General features: G+C 35.8%; 1 protein-coding gene across 7 annotated transcripts in view; it reads right to left on the reverse strand.

Annotated features, from left to right (window-relative positions):
* Atp11c (ATPase phospholipid transporting 11C) overlaps positions 1–13,753 on the reverse strand; it is a 179,743-nt gene that overhangs the window by 11,409 nt on the left and 154,581 nt on the right. For 6 of the 7 annotated variants that reach the window (XM_063246475.1, XM_063246477.1, XM_063246474.1 and 3 more), the window contains 4 exons: positions 8,562–8,697; positions 6,351–6,416; positions 4,199–4,302; positions 59–212 (listed from right to left, as the gene is read on the reverse strand). In XM_063246475.1, coding sequence (XP_063102545.1) covers positions 59–212; positions 4,199–4,302; positions 6,351–6,416; positions 8,562–8,697 — 460 coding nt within the window. The remainder of the gene's footprint in view (positions 1–58; positions 213–4,198; positions 4,303–6,350; positions 6,417–8,561; positions 8,698–13,753) is intronic. The other variant, XM_063246480.1, reaches the window with a different exon arrangement.

Consider the following 13,753-nt stretch of genomic DNA (forward strand, 5'->3'; position numbering starts at 1 on the left):
CATGGCAGATATTGAAGCCCCTTCCAAAAATTAATCATAACATAAACTTAATTCTTACCCTGGCACTTCTTCTTCTTACATTCTTTAATACTATTAGGAGAATCTCAGGAAAAAGGCTAATAAATATTAGAAGAATTACGGCCAACCATGTGGATACAGAAGACAGCATTTGAGCAAATATGAAATACATTCTCTGTTGTTTAAGAAAAGGCCTGGAGTAGAAAGAAAATACATAATGGAAAGATAATCAGTTCCTGTCAATTGAAAAATAAATTTAATTGAAACTCTTTTATAATTACAATCTTCCTTATACATAATTTTCTTTTGAATGTCTTGAAAGGAATAAACAATTTTCATTTACCAAATGTTTGGAAAGAAAAGGGAAAAAACCAATAAAATCCATCTGATTCGAAAATAATCAAGTAAAAAGCTGCCAACTGGTGAATATTTATGTATATTAAAAATGCCCGAGCTTTAATGATATGCAAGAGTTAACTTTTTACCCTAATAGTTTATTTCATCAGCTGTCTGATTAATACAATATTTGTGCCCTCTTCATAAATTTAAGAGGCATTTTTATAACCGTTTCCCCTAAAATAAATCCTATGTAAATATAAAAGGGACTAGAGTTAGTAATCTCTTAGCAATGAGATGAATCTAACGTTTTCCTCTGCAAATACATAATAAGTAAGACTGTGTGAAACAGGTTCATAGACACTAGAATACTGCTAATAGGAATCCAGAAACCTAGGAAGATATCTCATTCTGAAGTAGAGTTCTTTTGGGGGGGGGGGATGGGTAATGGCAGTGAGACATTTACTTTAGTAAATTTAAAAATTTTAAACATTAAAAAAATGAAGCACAACCATTCTCCCCTTGCACTCTGAACAGACCCACAGACAGCTTCCCAGGGCTAACTTACTGATTTTCTAAACTAAGGGAGGAGGGGCTGCTTAAGGATGCACATCAGACTAACCCAGGATGAAAAGTTTCATTTGTTGGGTCACAGATCATGTATCACGCTTGAAGGTAAATTTCTTACTTAAAAATTTATATCTATGCTCCCATATGTAACTTAAAAAAATCAAGTTTATGGTTCTAAATACATGAGGACTAGATCGTGAAATAAAAGTGAGCAGAAGAGTGAGGTGGAGAAATTCTGGAGTCCTGGGCTTTTTAGGAAAGTCTACCATAGAGGAAAGATTTCTACAGAACTCCATTGCATTCTAATTCTTAAAAGCACCTTGAATATTTTCTAGGCAGTTAACTGAGCCTAAAGGTCTAACAGCTAAGTGACAGCGAGGCCAAGGGTGTTTCTTTGCATCACACTGACAATACTCTCTGATTAGTATCTCTATTTTGTGCTTTGTTTTTACCTCCATGACATCTGTGAGGCTTTGCAACAAGGGGGGAGTAAAAAACAAATAGTACTATTCTTAGAGCAGGTTTGAGTTCAGACATCACCATTTTCCCTGCCAACTTGAAAAGAGGGTGTGTCTCAGCGCCTTAGGTAAACCATTTCCAGAGACATCCATTACAATTAGCATTCAGCTTAAGTTTTGTATTGTTTCTAGTCAAAGCAATTCTTAAGGCACCATTTCAGGCACAAAATAAAAAATACATTTATACTTTTATCCATGAGGAATGTGTTCCAAGATCCCCAGTGTGCCAAAAGCTATATAGTACCAAACTGTCTACCGTTTCTTTTAATGATGCAGTTATATAAAGTTTAATTTATAATCATGCACAGGAAAAAATTAGCCAGAACTAATAATAGTGTAACAATTTATTGCAGTGAGGTTGCCAGTATCATCACTCTCACGCTGTGGGACTTACTACTAAGTAGAATAAAGATTACTTACACCAAGCACTGTCATACCAGAGCAGCTGCTCTGATAAGGAATGGCAACTAATTGAATAACGGGCAGCTGGTCTACACAGCCAGGATACACTGGATAAAGGTATGATTAATGTTTGCAGGACAGACCTGAGCAGTATGCAATTTCATCATATTACTCAGAACGGTATGCAACTGAACATTTATGGATTGCTTATTTCTAGAATTTTCCATTTATGGTTTGGGGACTGTAGACACTGAGACTTCAAAAGGTAGACTCATGCTTAAGGTGAAACTACAGAATTTAATATTTAGTAAACATAACTAAAGAAAAGAACCGGGTATGACAATGTCTTAATCATTAAAGTATTTATTTTAATCAATAAGGAAGTATCTACAAAAATGATTAGAAACTTAGTTTCAGGAAACATTTCATTCTTGTGGAAATTTTGTATTATTTTCATATGCTGACTACACAGATTCATTATAACACTGTGGGTTGACATGATTATATATTGCATTTGGTTAAACAACTGAGTCATTTTATATTACTAAAAAGGCCAGAAACTTTCTTCAATTTTGCTGCTTTCAATCATTACCTATAAAGGGGCTAAATATATGCCATAATTCTTCATTCTGGAGCTGATAACTTCCTTCAAATGATTAGATTTTTCAGAATTCTATTACTTTAAGCTTTTATTAAAAAAGCTTTTTGAAAGCACTTCTTTTAAATATCAAGGGACCTAAACACAGTCCTCATATCTGTGCAATAAAAATGTTTTATATGTATGTAAGAGTTTACTCAAAGCAGTGAAAATATGTCTTCTTGGAATCTCACCACATGGCTTACTTTATCTATGTTCCCTAGAGCTTTCATCCTTATAGAGGGGAAAACACTGACTAATGAAAATAATCTTGACATTTTAAAAACAAAACATAGGCCTTCTGGAAGTAAGGAAAGGAGATGCTAATCCTACTATTTATTCCCCTAACCACAGCTTATGTGTCCATCACTGTACTTCAATCTGTGATACAGGGTACATCATATGGTGATACAGTACAGGCACACCCAAACTGAGGCCTACAGGTTACTTACCCTTTTTCATAAAGGTGGTTATGACAAATACATAAAAAGGGAAGCTGTGTTATTTATAGACATTAATATATTATGTGGTTTAAATTTGGATAATTTATTACAGTGAAAGATACAATGCCATTAATCTATCTCAAAAGATTCCCTTATTTGGAACAGAATTACCATACTGTTCTTTCTAGAAGCATTTCTGGAAGTCCTCTTCCTAGTCTTTAGCTGTGCTATCCTGGCTGCCTCAATGTCCTTAATCAATTCAAAGGCTACCTATGTAGGCTTACCTGCACATGTTATGCCACTTTATACATAAAGGACTTGATCATACTGAGAGATAATTGTAGTCTTCAAACAAAGAATAAAGTCTAATTGGATAACAATGTGCATATTGGCCCACATATTAAGGAGAAATTTCAAAGGATGGATGAGTGTTTATACTGAAAATTAAATGGGAGGTCATACTAGAAATGAGTTTAACTTCACAGAGAGATGCTGTCTACCTTTAAATCAAAAGATTTGGACAGGGGCAACTAAAGGAGGTCTTCTGACTAATCATGCAGGCTATATCCCTGAATTTGAAATTTCCCTTGAAATTAGCAGCATCACAAGCTGTCAAGTAACCTTTAGTCCAATTAACACGAACACACTCCTGCCTGCATGACCTACCTGGTGGTACATGTATGACTCTCCTATCAGGTGGCTTGAACCACCGACGATACACACATGACTGTCCCATCAGGAACCTTGTACCATTGGCAGTAATTAACATGGCAATTGGTGTTTTTACTAATAAAATTAATAAAAAGTATATGAACAAACCAAATATATGTAGTTGCTTGAATCTCAATAATTGCTGTCCAACTACAAATACTATTTAAAGCAATTAAAATTATAACTGTCATCAAACTTATTTTATTAAATTTCAAGAAATGTATTTATATTGTAAATTTCTTTAAAACATTTTACACACAAAGGTGGCTGATTTGTGCAGGGTGTCCAAAGTGTCATAATGCATTTGGCTTTTATTGCAGCCAGGGTGGCATACGTATTTCATGTACCAGCAGTGGTTCAAGCCAATGTGACAGTCGGATTCAAATCAGAGTTGCCCAGCAGCAAGATACACAAATTATGGCTCCATTGTAGTGAGCATGTTGAAGAGCTGTCATCTTATATAATCAAAACTTTAAAAATACAATGAATGTTTACATATGAATGATTACAATGTACACAAACACACATATTTAAATATTACTTGCACATGCATAGTTGCTTACCAAATAATTCCTCCCCAGAAGAATGAGAAAAATACGTAAAAGGCTAAAGAACCCCAAATCACAAAGTGATTTATCCATGTCCAGAAGCGAGTATCCAAGGCAAGCTGAAAAGACACAACACAAATTTCATGATGTGCACAAACTATACCAAGTAATACATTCTTTATCTTACAACTTGTACACAGTACTATGCCTATGGGAGGATCTAACTGTAACCAGGGATCTGGAGGAAAGTGGAACTAAAAAAAATCCAGCCTTTCCAAAGAGTAAAGGTAAAAAAGCCAAGCTATGCACTAAGAGCCCTATACTACAGGCAGGTAGATGTGGTTGAGTCAAGCTGCCAGCAGGTGTGGGCCTGCATTTGCCTCAGTACTGGGTGATGGGCAAGAGCTGAGGTAATGGTGATATCCAGGAGGCTGGAGCCCCAAGACCTCAGGGAGTTGTGGCCAGTGGGAGAGGAAGGTGCAAAGAGAAGGCCTCGCTGTTGGAGGCAGGTATGCTAAAAATCAGCAGGAGAGGGGAAGGGTAGTTAGGAAGGACGGGCACATATGAAAGCTCAAACACAACAGATAGAGCCACTTAACTATAAAGGTAAGCTCTTATATCATGTAGTACCAGATTATGGGCCTGTGTAGTGTATCTTTTCAATTGTAAAACCCTTATGTATTCCATTAAATTAATAAAATGTTCAGTTGCTTTAGTCTTTAATTTCTTCAGGTTATGGCGAGCAATGATCATGTTTTCAGACTGTGGGACATGGGGTTTTCAAATGTGTTCTCACTCATAAAGAGTATGTAGCCAGTGTTAATACAACCTATTTTTAAATTCCCATCCATCAGAGAAAATGTTCCCATACTAACCTAAAGAGGACAGAATGGATGTCTTTTGAGGCATACATGAAATATGCTATAGTAACTATAAAGGGCACCTGGAAGCCTAGGCCCATGTGCCATGCCAGGAGGAAAAAAGAAGAGAGGAAAAGCTCCCATTTCAAATCACGATCCTGTAAAGCACAGTAATAAGTAACAACTAGCATCCATTACAATGAAACATATTCTATGTGCCAGGGAGCAGTCTAAGTGCTTTGTATGTATTCGCTGACTGACTCCTTACAAAGAACCGAGGTGGGAAGGTGTTACTGTACTCTTATCTCCATTTTATAAAAGAGAAAACTGAAACACGAGTAAGTGAAGTCATTTGCCCAAGGACACCCAGCTATTAATTGGCTAAACTGAGATAAATTATAACATTTTCTTTTAAAATCTTAAAATACTTCAGAAATAGAGGGGCAATGCAAACATATGTTAGCTCTACTTGCTATGAAAAGTGAACCATGAACAAGTTTTAAGAAAAAAGGGTAACAGACGTCCTATGAAAATTCTACTTCTAAATTTCGTTTCTGATCACTGGGCATGCTGGAATTGATCTAGAGGTACTTATTACTGGATACCATGTGAGGTGTTTATTTATGGAATGATCCAAAAATTGATTGTTTTAACTAAAAGAGAGTCCCAACTCATGAGCCTCAAGGGTAGCATTCAGCAAGGTTTCATAAGGCTTCAGAGTACTATGTGATTGCCATGTCAATCCCAATGATTCTGCCAAGATTTTGCTGCTTGTCTGTTACCTGCTATATATCCTTATGTACTTCCTTCATCACTAATGTGATAAATTTCAATGATTAATGCATTTTACAAAATTTCATTGTTATCAAACTTGCACATCTATCTTGTTGATAAATACTTTTTAAAAACTGTCTGAAATACTCAAATTAATTTCAGGTCAGGGGTTCTTAAAAATGTGTACAATTTTAAAGAAGACTCAAGTGCTTAACATGGAAACATATACAGACACACTCATGAGCTCACAGTCTGTTTATATGCCATTTATCGTGCAACTGCTTAAAAACAGACTGCTGTTTGATTTTTTAAAAAGGAACACAAAATAGAACAATATATTAGAACAACTGACAATATATTAGAAAAAAAGGATTACAAAGAATATACAAATGCCCAAACGCTTAGTATCATATAGTCTTCAGTACAGGCTTGAATAAAAACTAGCAACAAAAATAAAGATTAGCAGACTAAAATAATATATTAGTATTAGACAGAAATGGTTTGAAATAGATTTGAATAAATAGAAATCTAACCTTCAGAGTTACAGTGAATACTAAGACTGTAAAAACAATGGTTCCGAAAGTCCAGTTTCCATAGACCTGAAAAACATTTAACAATTACATATTTCATGAATATATCGGCCTAGTTAAAACTATAAAAAGCCAAGTTTAATCATGTATAGAACTGTGATAATTTTTTTCATGAATTACTTAAGGGAAGTATCTGTTCAATAAGATCAGGTCACAATGCTGAATTTTCCTATGACCCTCTATTTTCATGGATAAGTATATAACATCTGGGGTTGACAGGGTTTATTTCCATTATTCCATGCAGCATCAAATAGAGAACTCACTGTTTTGATAAAGGTAGTAAAAAAACAAATCAAACCAACCAAGCAAAAAAACAGAAAACAAACAAACAAACAAAAAACTATTGCAATAAAAGCAATTTTTGGGGGGCTGGAGATTTAGTTCAGCAGCATAAGTACCTGCCTGGCAAGCGTGAGGTCATGAGTTTGATCCCCGGTACCAAAAAAACAATAAAAGCAATGTTCAGAACAAGTCATTAGGATAATTCATGTATTTAAAAGAATTTGCTACTAGCTTTCTCCAATAACTAGAGCTCTCACAGAAGCAGTAATTTGCAGACATACAGACTCACATTTGAAAAATAAGTCTAATTCTTTGACTGTGAATACTAGAGTTGTCTGCATGTACACATCAAAGAACACCAGGTAACATGTATAAATCCAAATGATGGCAATGAATGGCACATATGCTTACCAAACGCTGTCAAGATCTGAATGCATAACATTAAAACAGAAAATGACATGTAAAAGGTTTTTAAAAAATAAAAACAAAATATTAAGGTTAATAGAAGCAAAAAAAGGATTCAACAAAATCATATATGGGTGTTATGTTTAGTTGTTGATAGCAGCTCTTACATTTATTATAATTTTAGCAAACACTTAGAAGGATGGTGATATATACAGAAAACCTTATTAATTTGGACTTCCTGAACTCAAAATAGATAATCAGATAAAGGCTGGGCTGGCACTTCTTATGTACCAACTAGGAAGTTTACTGAATCATTATTTCCTGCTAAGAGACTGCAGGAGAGTATATGCCCACTCGAGCGCAAATTCTCTGTAAGTACTAGCCAGCTATGTATACATATTTATGTGTTAAATATAAAAATAAAATTGAAAATCACAGAATCAGTTATAAAGCTGAAGGGACTGAAGAAATAAAATCGAATCCCTTCTTACTCATGGGCAAAGGCAATGTGGAACGACTTTCCCAAGAACATCCAAGATTCTGCAGGGCACTCTCCTTGGCTACATGTATCTCATCTACTCTTAAGTAGATTTCCCCAACTATTATTTTGTAAGTAATGATTCTCATAACTCATACTAAACTGACACCTGTTAGTCCAAGTTAGAGAGGTTTTGACTGGAGTAACTTATTTCAAAGTAGCATTCAAATTCCCTAAGTATAGTCATTCCTTAAGCCTAATTGTGTAAGTTCTAGACATAGTTATTGTACACAGTAAATTATCTTTGAACCTTAGCTTTGCTTCACCTTATGATTACAAAGAATGACCAAAAAAACAAGAAAACCAGAATGAGTAAAGGAAAACATAGTGAAAGCAGCATGCAAGGCGGTGTGTTCAGTTCCCTTTTTTATGGTTGTGAAGACCCCTCCTGTCCCGCGTCACTAATTTTCTCCTAGAGTACAGCCCAGGCAAAATTATCCCAATGCAGCTGCTGACTGGTCAGCAGAACATTATGCTTCAAATTAAAAAGAGAAGAAAAGAAAGAAAAGAATTCCCTCGCTTCACCGCCTGGTAGAGTTCAAAGATATAGCCACTACCCACTTCGGTTCCAAACATGGAAGGCCACTATGAGTCAGAAATAAGTGGGTACATTTTTCATTAAAACAGAGAAAGTGCTTCTCATATTAATGTGCAAGGGTTCAAAGGATGATGTTTCAAGAAATCTGTTCAACTAGTAAACAATCACAGCCAAAGTTTCCAAGAGTTTGCACGCCAGCTCTCTAATTAGCTATGCACAAGTAATTTCTTATTTCAATACCAAACTATTTTTAAAAGGTTGTGAGAACTCTATACTCTATTTGAAGAAAAATAGTTTTCAAATTGCAGAAAGAGTACGTGTAGTAGAGACATGGCACCCGTGAAAGAAAGTCATGCTTATAATACCAAAAGATGTAATGACATTCTTTTACCTTTCCATTTTCTTCTAGAGACGCAGTATGAAAAAGAAAGTAAGTCCCAAAGAAGAACACTGCCCCTTCAAAGGCAGCCAGAAATGTCCAATATAGGAAGGGGCCCAACTGTAGCATAGCATTGCCAGAAATTTTCCTGTTAAGAAATAGGGGGGAAAACAGGTTAATAAATTTCTGTGGGATGTTCATTTAAAGGTACAGTGAAATACTAAAGGTGGGCATGGTTTTGACTCTCTTCTAATAAAGGGGGCTACTTCTCATGAACTGAAAGGTTTTTGATAAAGGTTCAGATGGAGATGAAAGTTGATCTTCATGTAATCACCTCCGGACTAAGACATTTGCGTGAACTGTCAAAATGCTTCTAAAGTTTTGGGCACTGACAATAATAACACCATCAATTATAACTGGCTTCCATTTGATGATACCTAATATATGCCAGGAACTGCATATATACCAATTTACATCCATATAACAATTACTATTACTATTCTTGTTAACAAAAGTAAGTAGCCTCCGAAGGGTGTAATGTATGAATGTGATCAAAATACTGAGTGAAGGCCACTGCTGAGTGCCATGCAATGGAAAGACAAACTAACAAAAACATGGCGTGGCCTCGTCCACCTTATTCACCAGATTTTGTTGGCACTGTGTGATTTCTGGCTCTTCCACAAAGTCAAAATGACCATGAAAGGGAAATGCTTTGAAGAGATTCAAGGCACTGAGGCAGCTACAACAGTGTAACTAAAGACACTCACAAAAGAGGACTTTCAGAACTACTTCAGAAAATAATAAGAAGGATGTGATGTGTGTTTGAAGCAAGGCGGAGTATTTAGGAAGATTAAATGCAATGTGTCTTTCAGCATAATTTTTAAAAATTTAAACACTCACCTATAGTGAGTCATTGGGAACCATTACAGACCATGGTTCCCAAACTTCAATGCATATCAGAATAACCCAAGGATCTATAAAGGCTAATAATGCCTGGAAGTCAAATATCTCATGTCCTTAATCACATAGGGAAGCTAAAAAGTTGCTCATACAGAAACAGAGTAGAATAGAGGTCGCTAGAAGATAGGAAGAGGTAAGGAGGACCGGAGTAAGAGTATAGATAGATAACTGGCACCAAGATACAGTCAGAGAGAGGTAGGGAGCAGTAGTCACAGTTTGCAAGAGTTTAATGAGACATTTCAATATACCCATAGGACAAGTGTAATGATTTCTAGCACAATCAAATATTTGTGATAAAAATGCTGATCATCCTTATATGTTATGTATGTATATAGGATTATGACACTATGTTCCATAAGTGAGTACAAATCTTTTACGTCAACTAAACGTATTGATGACTATCATTTTCATTCTGATTTAAGTGGCATGAGGTATAATATGAATTATCAGGGTATTTTCAAAGGACTCCAAGGGATTTTAATGCACAGCAGAGTGGAGGAACCACCAGTATACCATCATGACAAAGTTTACTGAGTAAGAGAGAGCTAATACACAGTCCTACATTGAACACACTTCAAAGCACATGGTTTCTCAACTGTGCTATAAGGATTTCCAGATACTATTGTTAAAATTATTTCTTTTATCATATGTTCTTCTTGTAAATTTAATCTTTTTTAGATCTTAGGGAGTCTGTTATAGCTTTCCATTGAATTTAATCACATTTCAAATTGTATGGTGACAGGTGGATTGATTAAAATCTGTCAAAAATAGTTTTCTTAGGTGAAGTCAGAATGTGAAACAAAACCACCAGTTCTAATGAAATGGAGCTGCAGAAAGATGGGTTTATGTATGCATTTCTCTTGGTTTCTATTTCAAACTGCTCTCAACAGTTATCAAAAGGTACCTATCAAATTACTCAAATAATATGCCTGTTGCTAACACTACTGTGAATGTAGTTGGGCTGTTCTAGCACCTTTATAATGTGAACATAACTGATTCTTGTCCAGCTGGTATTGAGTACTGTGAAGTTTCTGAAAATATGGCATTTATGTAACTTTTCCCTACTAGGATTTCCAGGTGCATGCAGGAATCTGAAATTGTGAGAACACTGTTTTGTTCTAGAAAAAATGGCAGGAGAAAGAGATAGCTTCCTTCCAGAAACAAACTCTCCCCACATACAGTAAGCCATGTTTCCAAGGCAACAGCAAGAAAGGCACCACCCTAAAGATCCTTGCAAGGAGGGTCCAGCAACTGCCAGACAATGTGGTTTTTCAGCTATTCACTTGGGCCCAGACGAGGACAAAAGCAGGGAGAGGTTTTTGTCTTTACAGACCTTGGGAAGAACTACATAGAGTGTGAAAATGGAAAGGATATTATAGGATGTTGGGATTATAGGTCAGGCTTTCTAGCATTCAGATGAATGAAGCTGTTAAAAACTCAGAACGGGGCAATCAACATGAAGAAAAACATGAATGGAAATGACAATCTGGAGAAAGGCTGACCAGCCTCATAGGCTTGAGCATTTCCACAAGACAGGCAGCAAGTACACCACAACCCTTTCTTTTGCCCTTTCAAGTTGTAGAATAAACAAATTCAACTGTTCTTGCCAGACATGTAGTTTATTTTAAAACTGCCCTTAAAATATGAAAATAATTCAGTTATGTCTTGTTTCATGTCAATGTATTTGGAAATACCTGAGTCAATAAACCCCCAAAGATGAATCTGTAACATGCTGAACAATGCCACTGTCAAAATTAAATAATATACTGCAGAGACAGTCACATGCAGATAGACCAGGGCTTTGTGTTCACAGAACAGCAGTTTAGAGTAACAGCAATCTACAGTCTAGTGACAGGTTGTCTGAACAGAACAGGTACAAAGTACTTAGAAGTACAAGGTTAGGAAGAAGGGTGGACAATACATAGGCACCATGGCCTTTACTTTTGCATCAGATGTGGCAAGTATACGCTACACTAAATTGTTCATAAGTCTTGACACACACGTATGGTGCAGTAACTAAAACTTCATGGAAATCTTTATAATAATAACAGTTTTTTCAAGTTTTCAAATTTCTACAATTTCTAAATTTCTACAAATGCACAGCACAGCCTGGAAAGTATGTTGAAGTAGGGATTAGAATAACATTAACAACTATCACCTACTGAAAACTTACTATGTGTCAAACACTGTTAAGTTCTTTTGTATGTAATGACTCATTAAAACCTCAAAAAATTGTTACTAGATGCTACAGTGGCCCATTTTTACTGAAAATGAAAAAGACGCACATTCCAGTCAAGAAACTCAAAGTGACAAAGGCAGGATCTGAGTCCAGATGGTTAGGGTTCTTGTTGGCACTTAACAGCAGGGATCTCCTCAAGCCTTTCTTCAACTTATAGCAGGTACAGCACAGAGTTTCACTTTTAGTGATTATCTGAAGACAGCAACTGTTTAAACAACATTTGAAAACAACTGGGCTGTGGCACAGAACACAGGGCTGGTCAATCAGGAGGACTGATTATATGTGTATGTGGGGTTGTGATACTGGGGATAAATCAAGGGGCTTCCCACCTAGGTACATTCCCAACCTGTTTTCTTTTTTTTTTTTTAAAGATAGGAACTCGGGCTGGGCTTGAACTTGTAATCATCCTGTCTCAGCCTCCTAGAATGCTGGGATTATAGGCATGTGCCATTACACTTGACTGGGGTGACTGAATTCTGATCCATGTTTTGCCTCTGGTTATACTGTTTGTCCTTAGGTAAGTCATTTCTAGGCCCTAGTTCTTCTTTTCAAAAAGGGTGTGGGTTAGAGTTCTATAAGACTTCTGCTCTATCAAGGATTCTATCATTCTCTTCTAGGTCTAATTATCTACTTAAAAATTGCAGAAATCAGAAGAACAATTTTATAAAGCGCCAATCAGCGAATCTAGATTGCGGAAAATTTAACAACCTAAAGTGACCAGATTTTGTCAACAAATAAATTGCAAGGTTAACCTACAGATTCAGAGAGAATCAAGAAGCATATTACCCAACTGCCATGTATAGACAGACCTTAGACCTTAATTTGGGTCCTGATTCAAAGAAGCAGAGTGTGAAAGGGGAAGTAGAAAGAAAAAAATCACAGCATGTGAGGTACATGTCCCAGTTCCCATAATGAATATAATCATTGTGTACAGCAAACATGTACACAATTGGAGAAATCTGAACATTGACTGGATGGGTCATGACATTAAGGACTTGTTAGATGTAAGTAATAAAGTAGTTATTTTTAGGCTCCTATTTTTAAGAGATACATACTTCAATAATTATTATTTTTTTTAATTTTATTTAAGAGGAAAAAGAGAAAAACACAAAACAAAACAAAGCGGTGTAAGGGTACACGTAATACAGAACTACACACACACAAAAAAACATAACAGTAAGAAATCACCCGTTAATAGATTACATATTATCATCTTGAAAATAGTTGCTCAAATCATAGTATCAAAGAATACAAGGTGGACATTCAAACAGGGAGACTGCAAACAGCTGTGTTCTATGATCCAAAAACATTGATATAGTCAGCTATTTAACACCCCTAAACACACTTGCTGTTATATCCGTTATATATAGTTTTTATATGTGCTTCAAAATAATCCCTTGATAGAGTAAATGGCTTACTAATGGAACCGATTTGCTGATGAACTGACAGTTCTTGAAGCTGAGTGGTAAGGATGGGGTAGTTCATTTTAGAAACAAGGTTTTCCATAGGTAAGATGCTTTAGGACATTAGAATGGTCAAGGATTTTCTGGATAAGACTTCAGAAGAAACAAAAGCAAAACTAGATAAAAGAAATTATATTGAAGTGAGAAGTTCTGTACAGCAATGAAGAAAATCAACCTACAAAATGGGTGGAATATTTGTAAAACTATAAATCTGACAAGGGATTCATATCAAGAATTTATAAGGAATTCAAAAAATTAGCAAAACAAATAACCCAATTAAAAAACCTAAACAGACTCAGATAATTCTTAAAAGATGAATAGCCGACAGGTATTAGCAAAAGTGCTCACCATCACTAATCAGATGTGAAATCCAAACCAGAATCACAATTTTGCCCCTCCAGCAACAAGGTACTACCAAATACAGACAAAAGGTAGTAAGTACTAGGAAGACTGTGGGAAAAAGGAATCCACTCCTGAACATCATTGGTGGAAATGTGTATCAGTAAAGTTATTACAAAAGTTCCCTCAAACCACTAAAAATA

Source organism: Cavia porcellus, unplaced genomic scaffold (assembly GCF_034190915.1).
Source record: "Cavia porcellus strain 051 isolate PalLab524CR breed Dunkin Hartley unplaced genomic scaffold, mCavPor4.1 scaffold_3, whole genome shotgun sequence".
In the NCBI taxonomy this organism is placed as follows: Eukaryota; Metazoa; Chordata; class Mammalia; order Rodentia; family Caviidae; genus Cavia; species Cavia porcellus.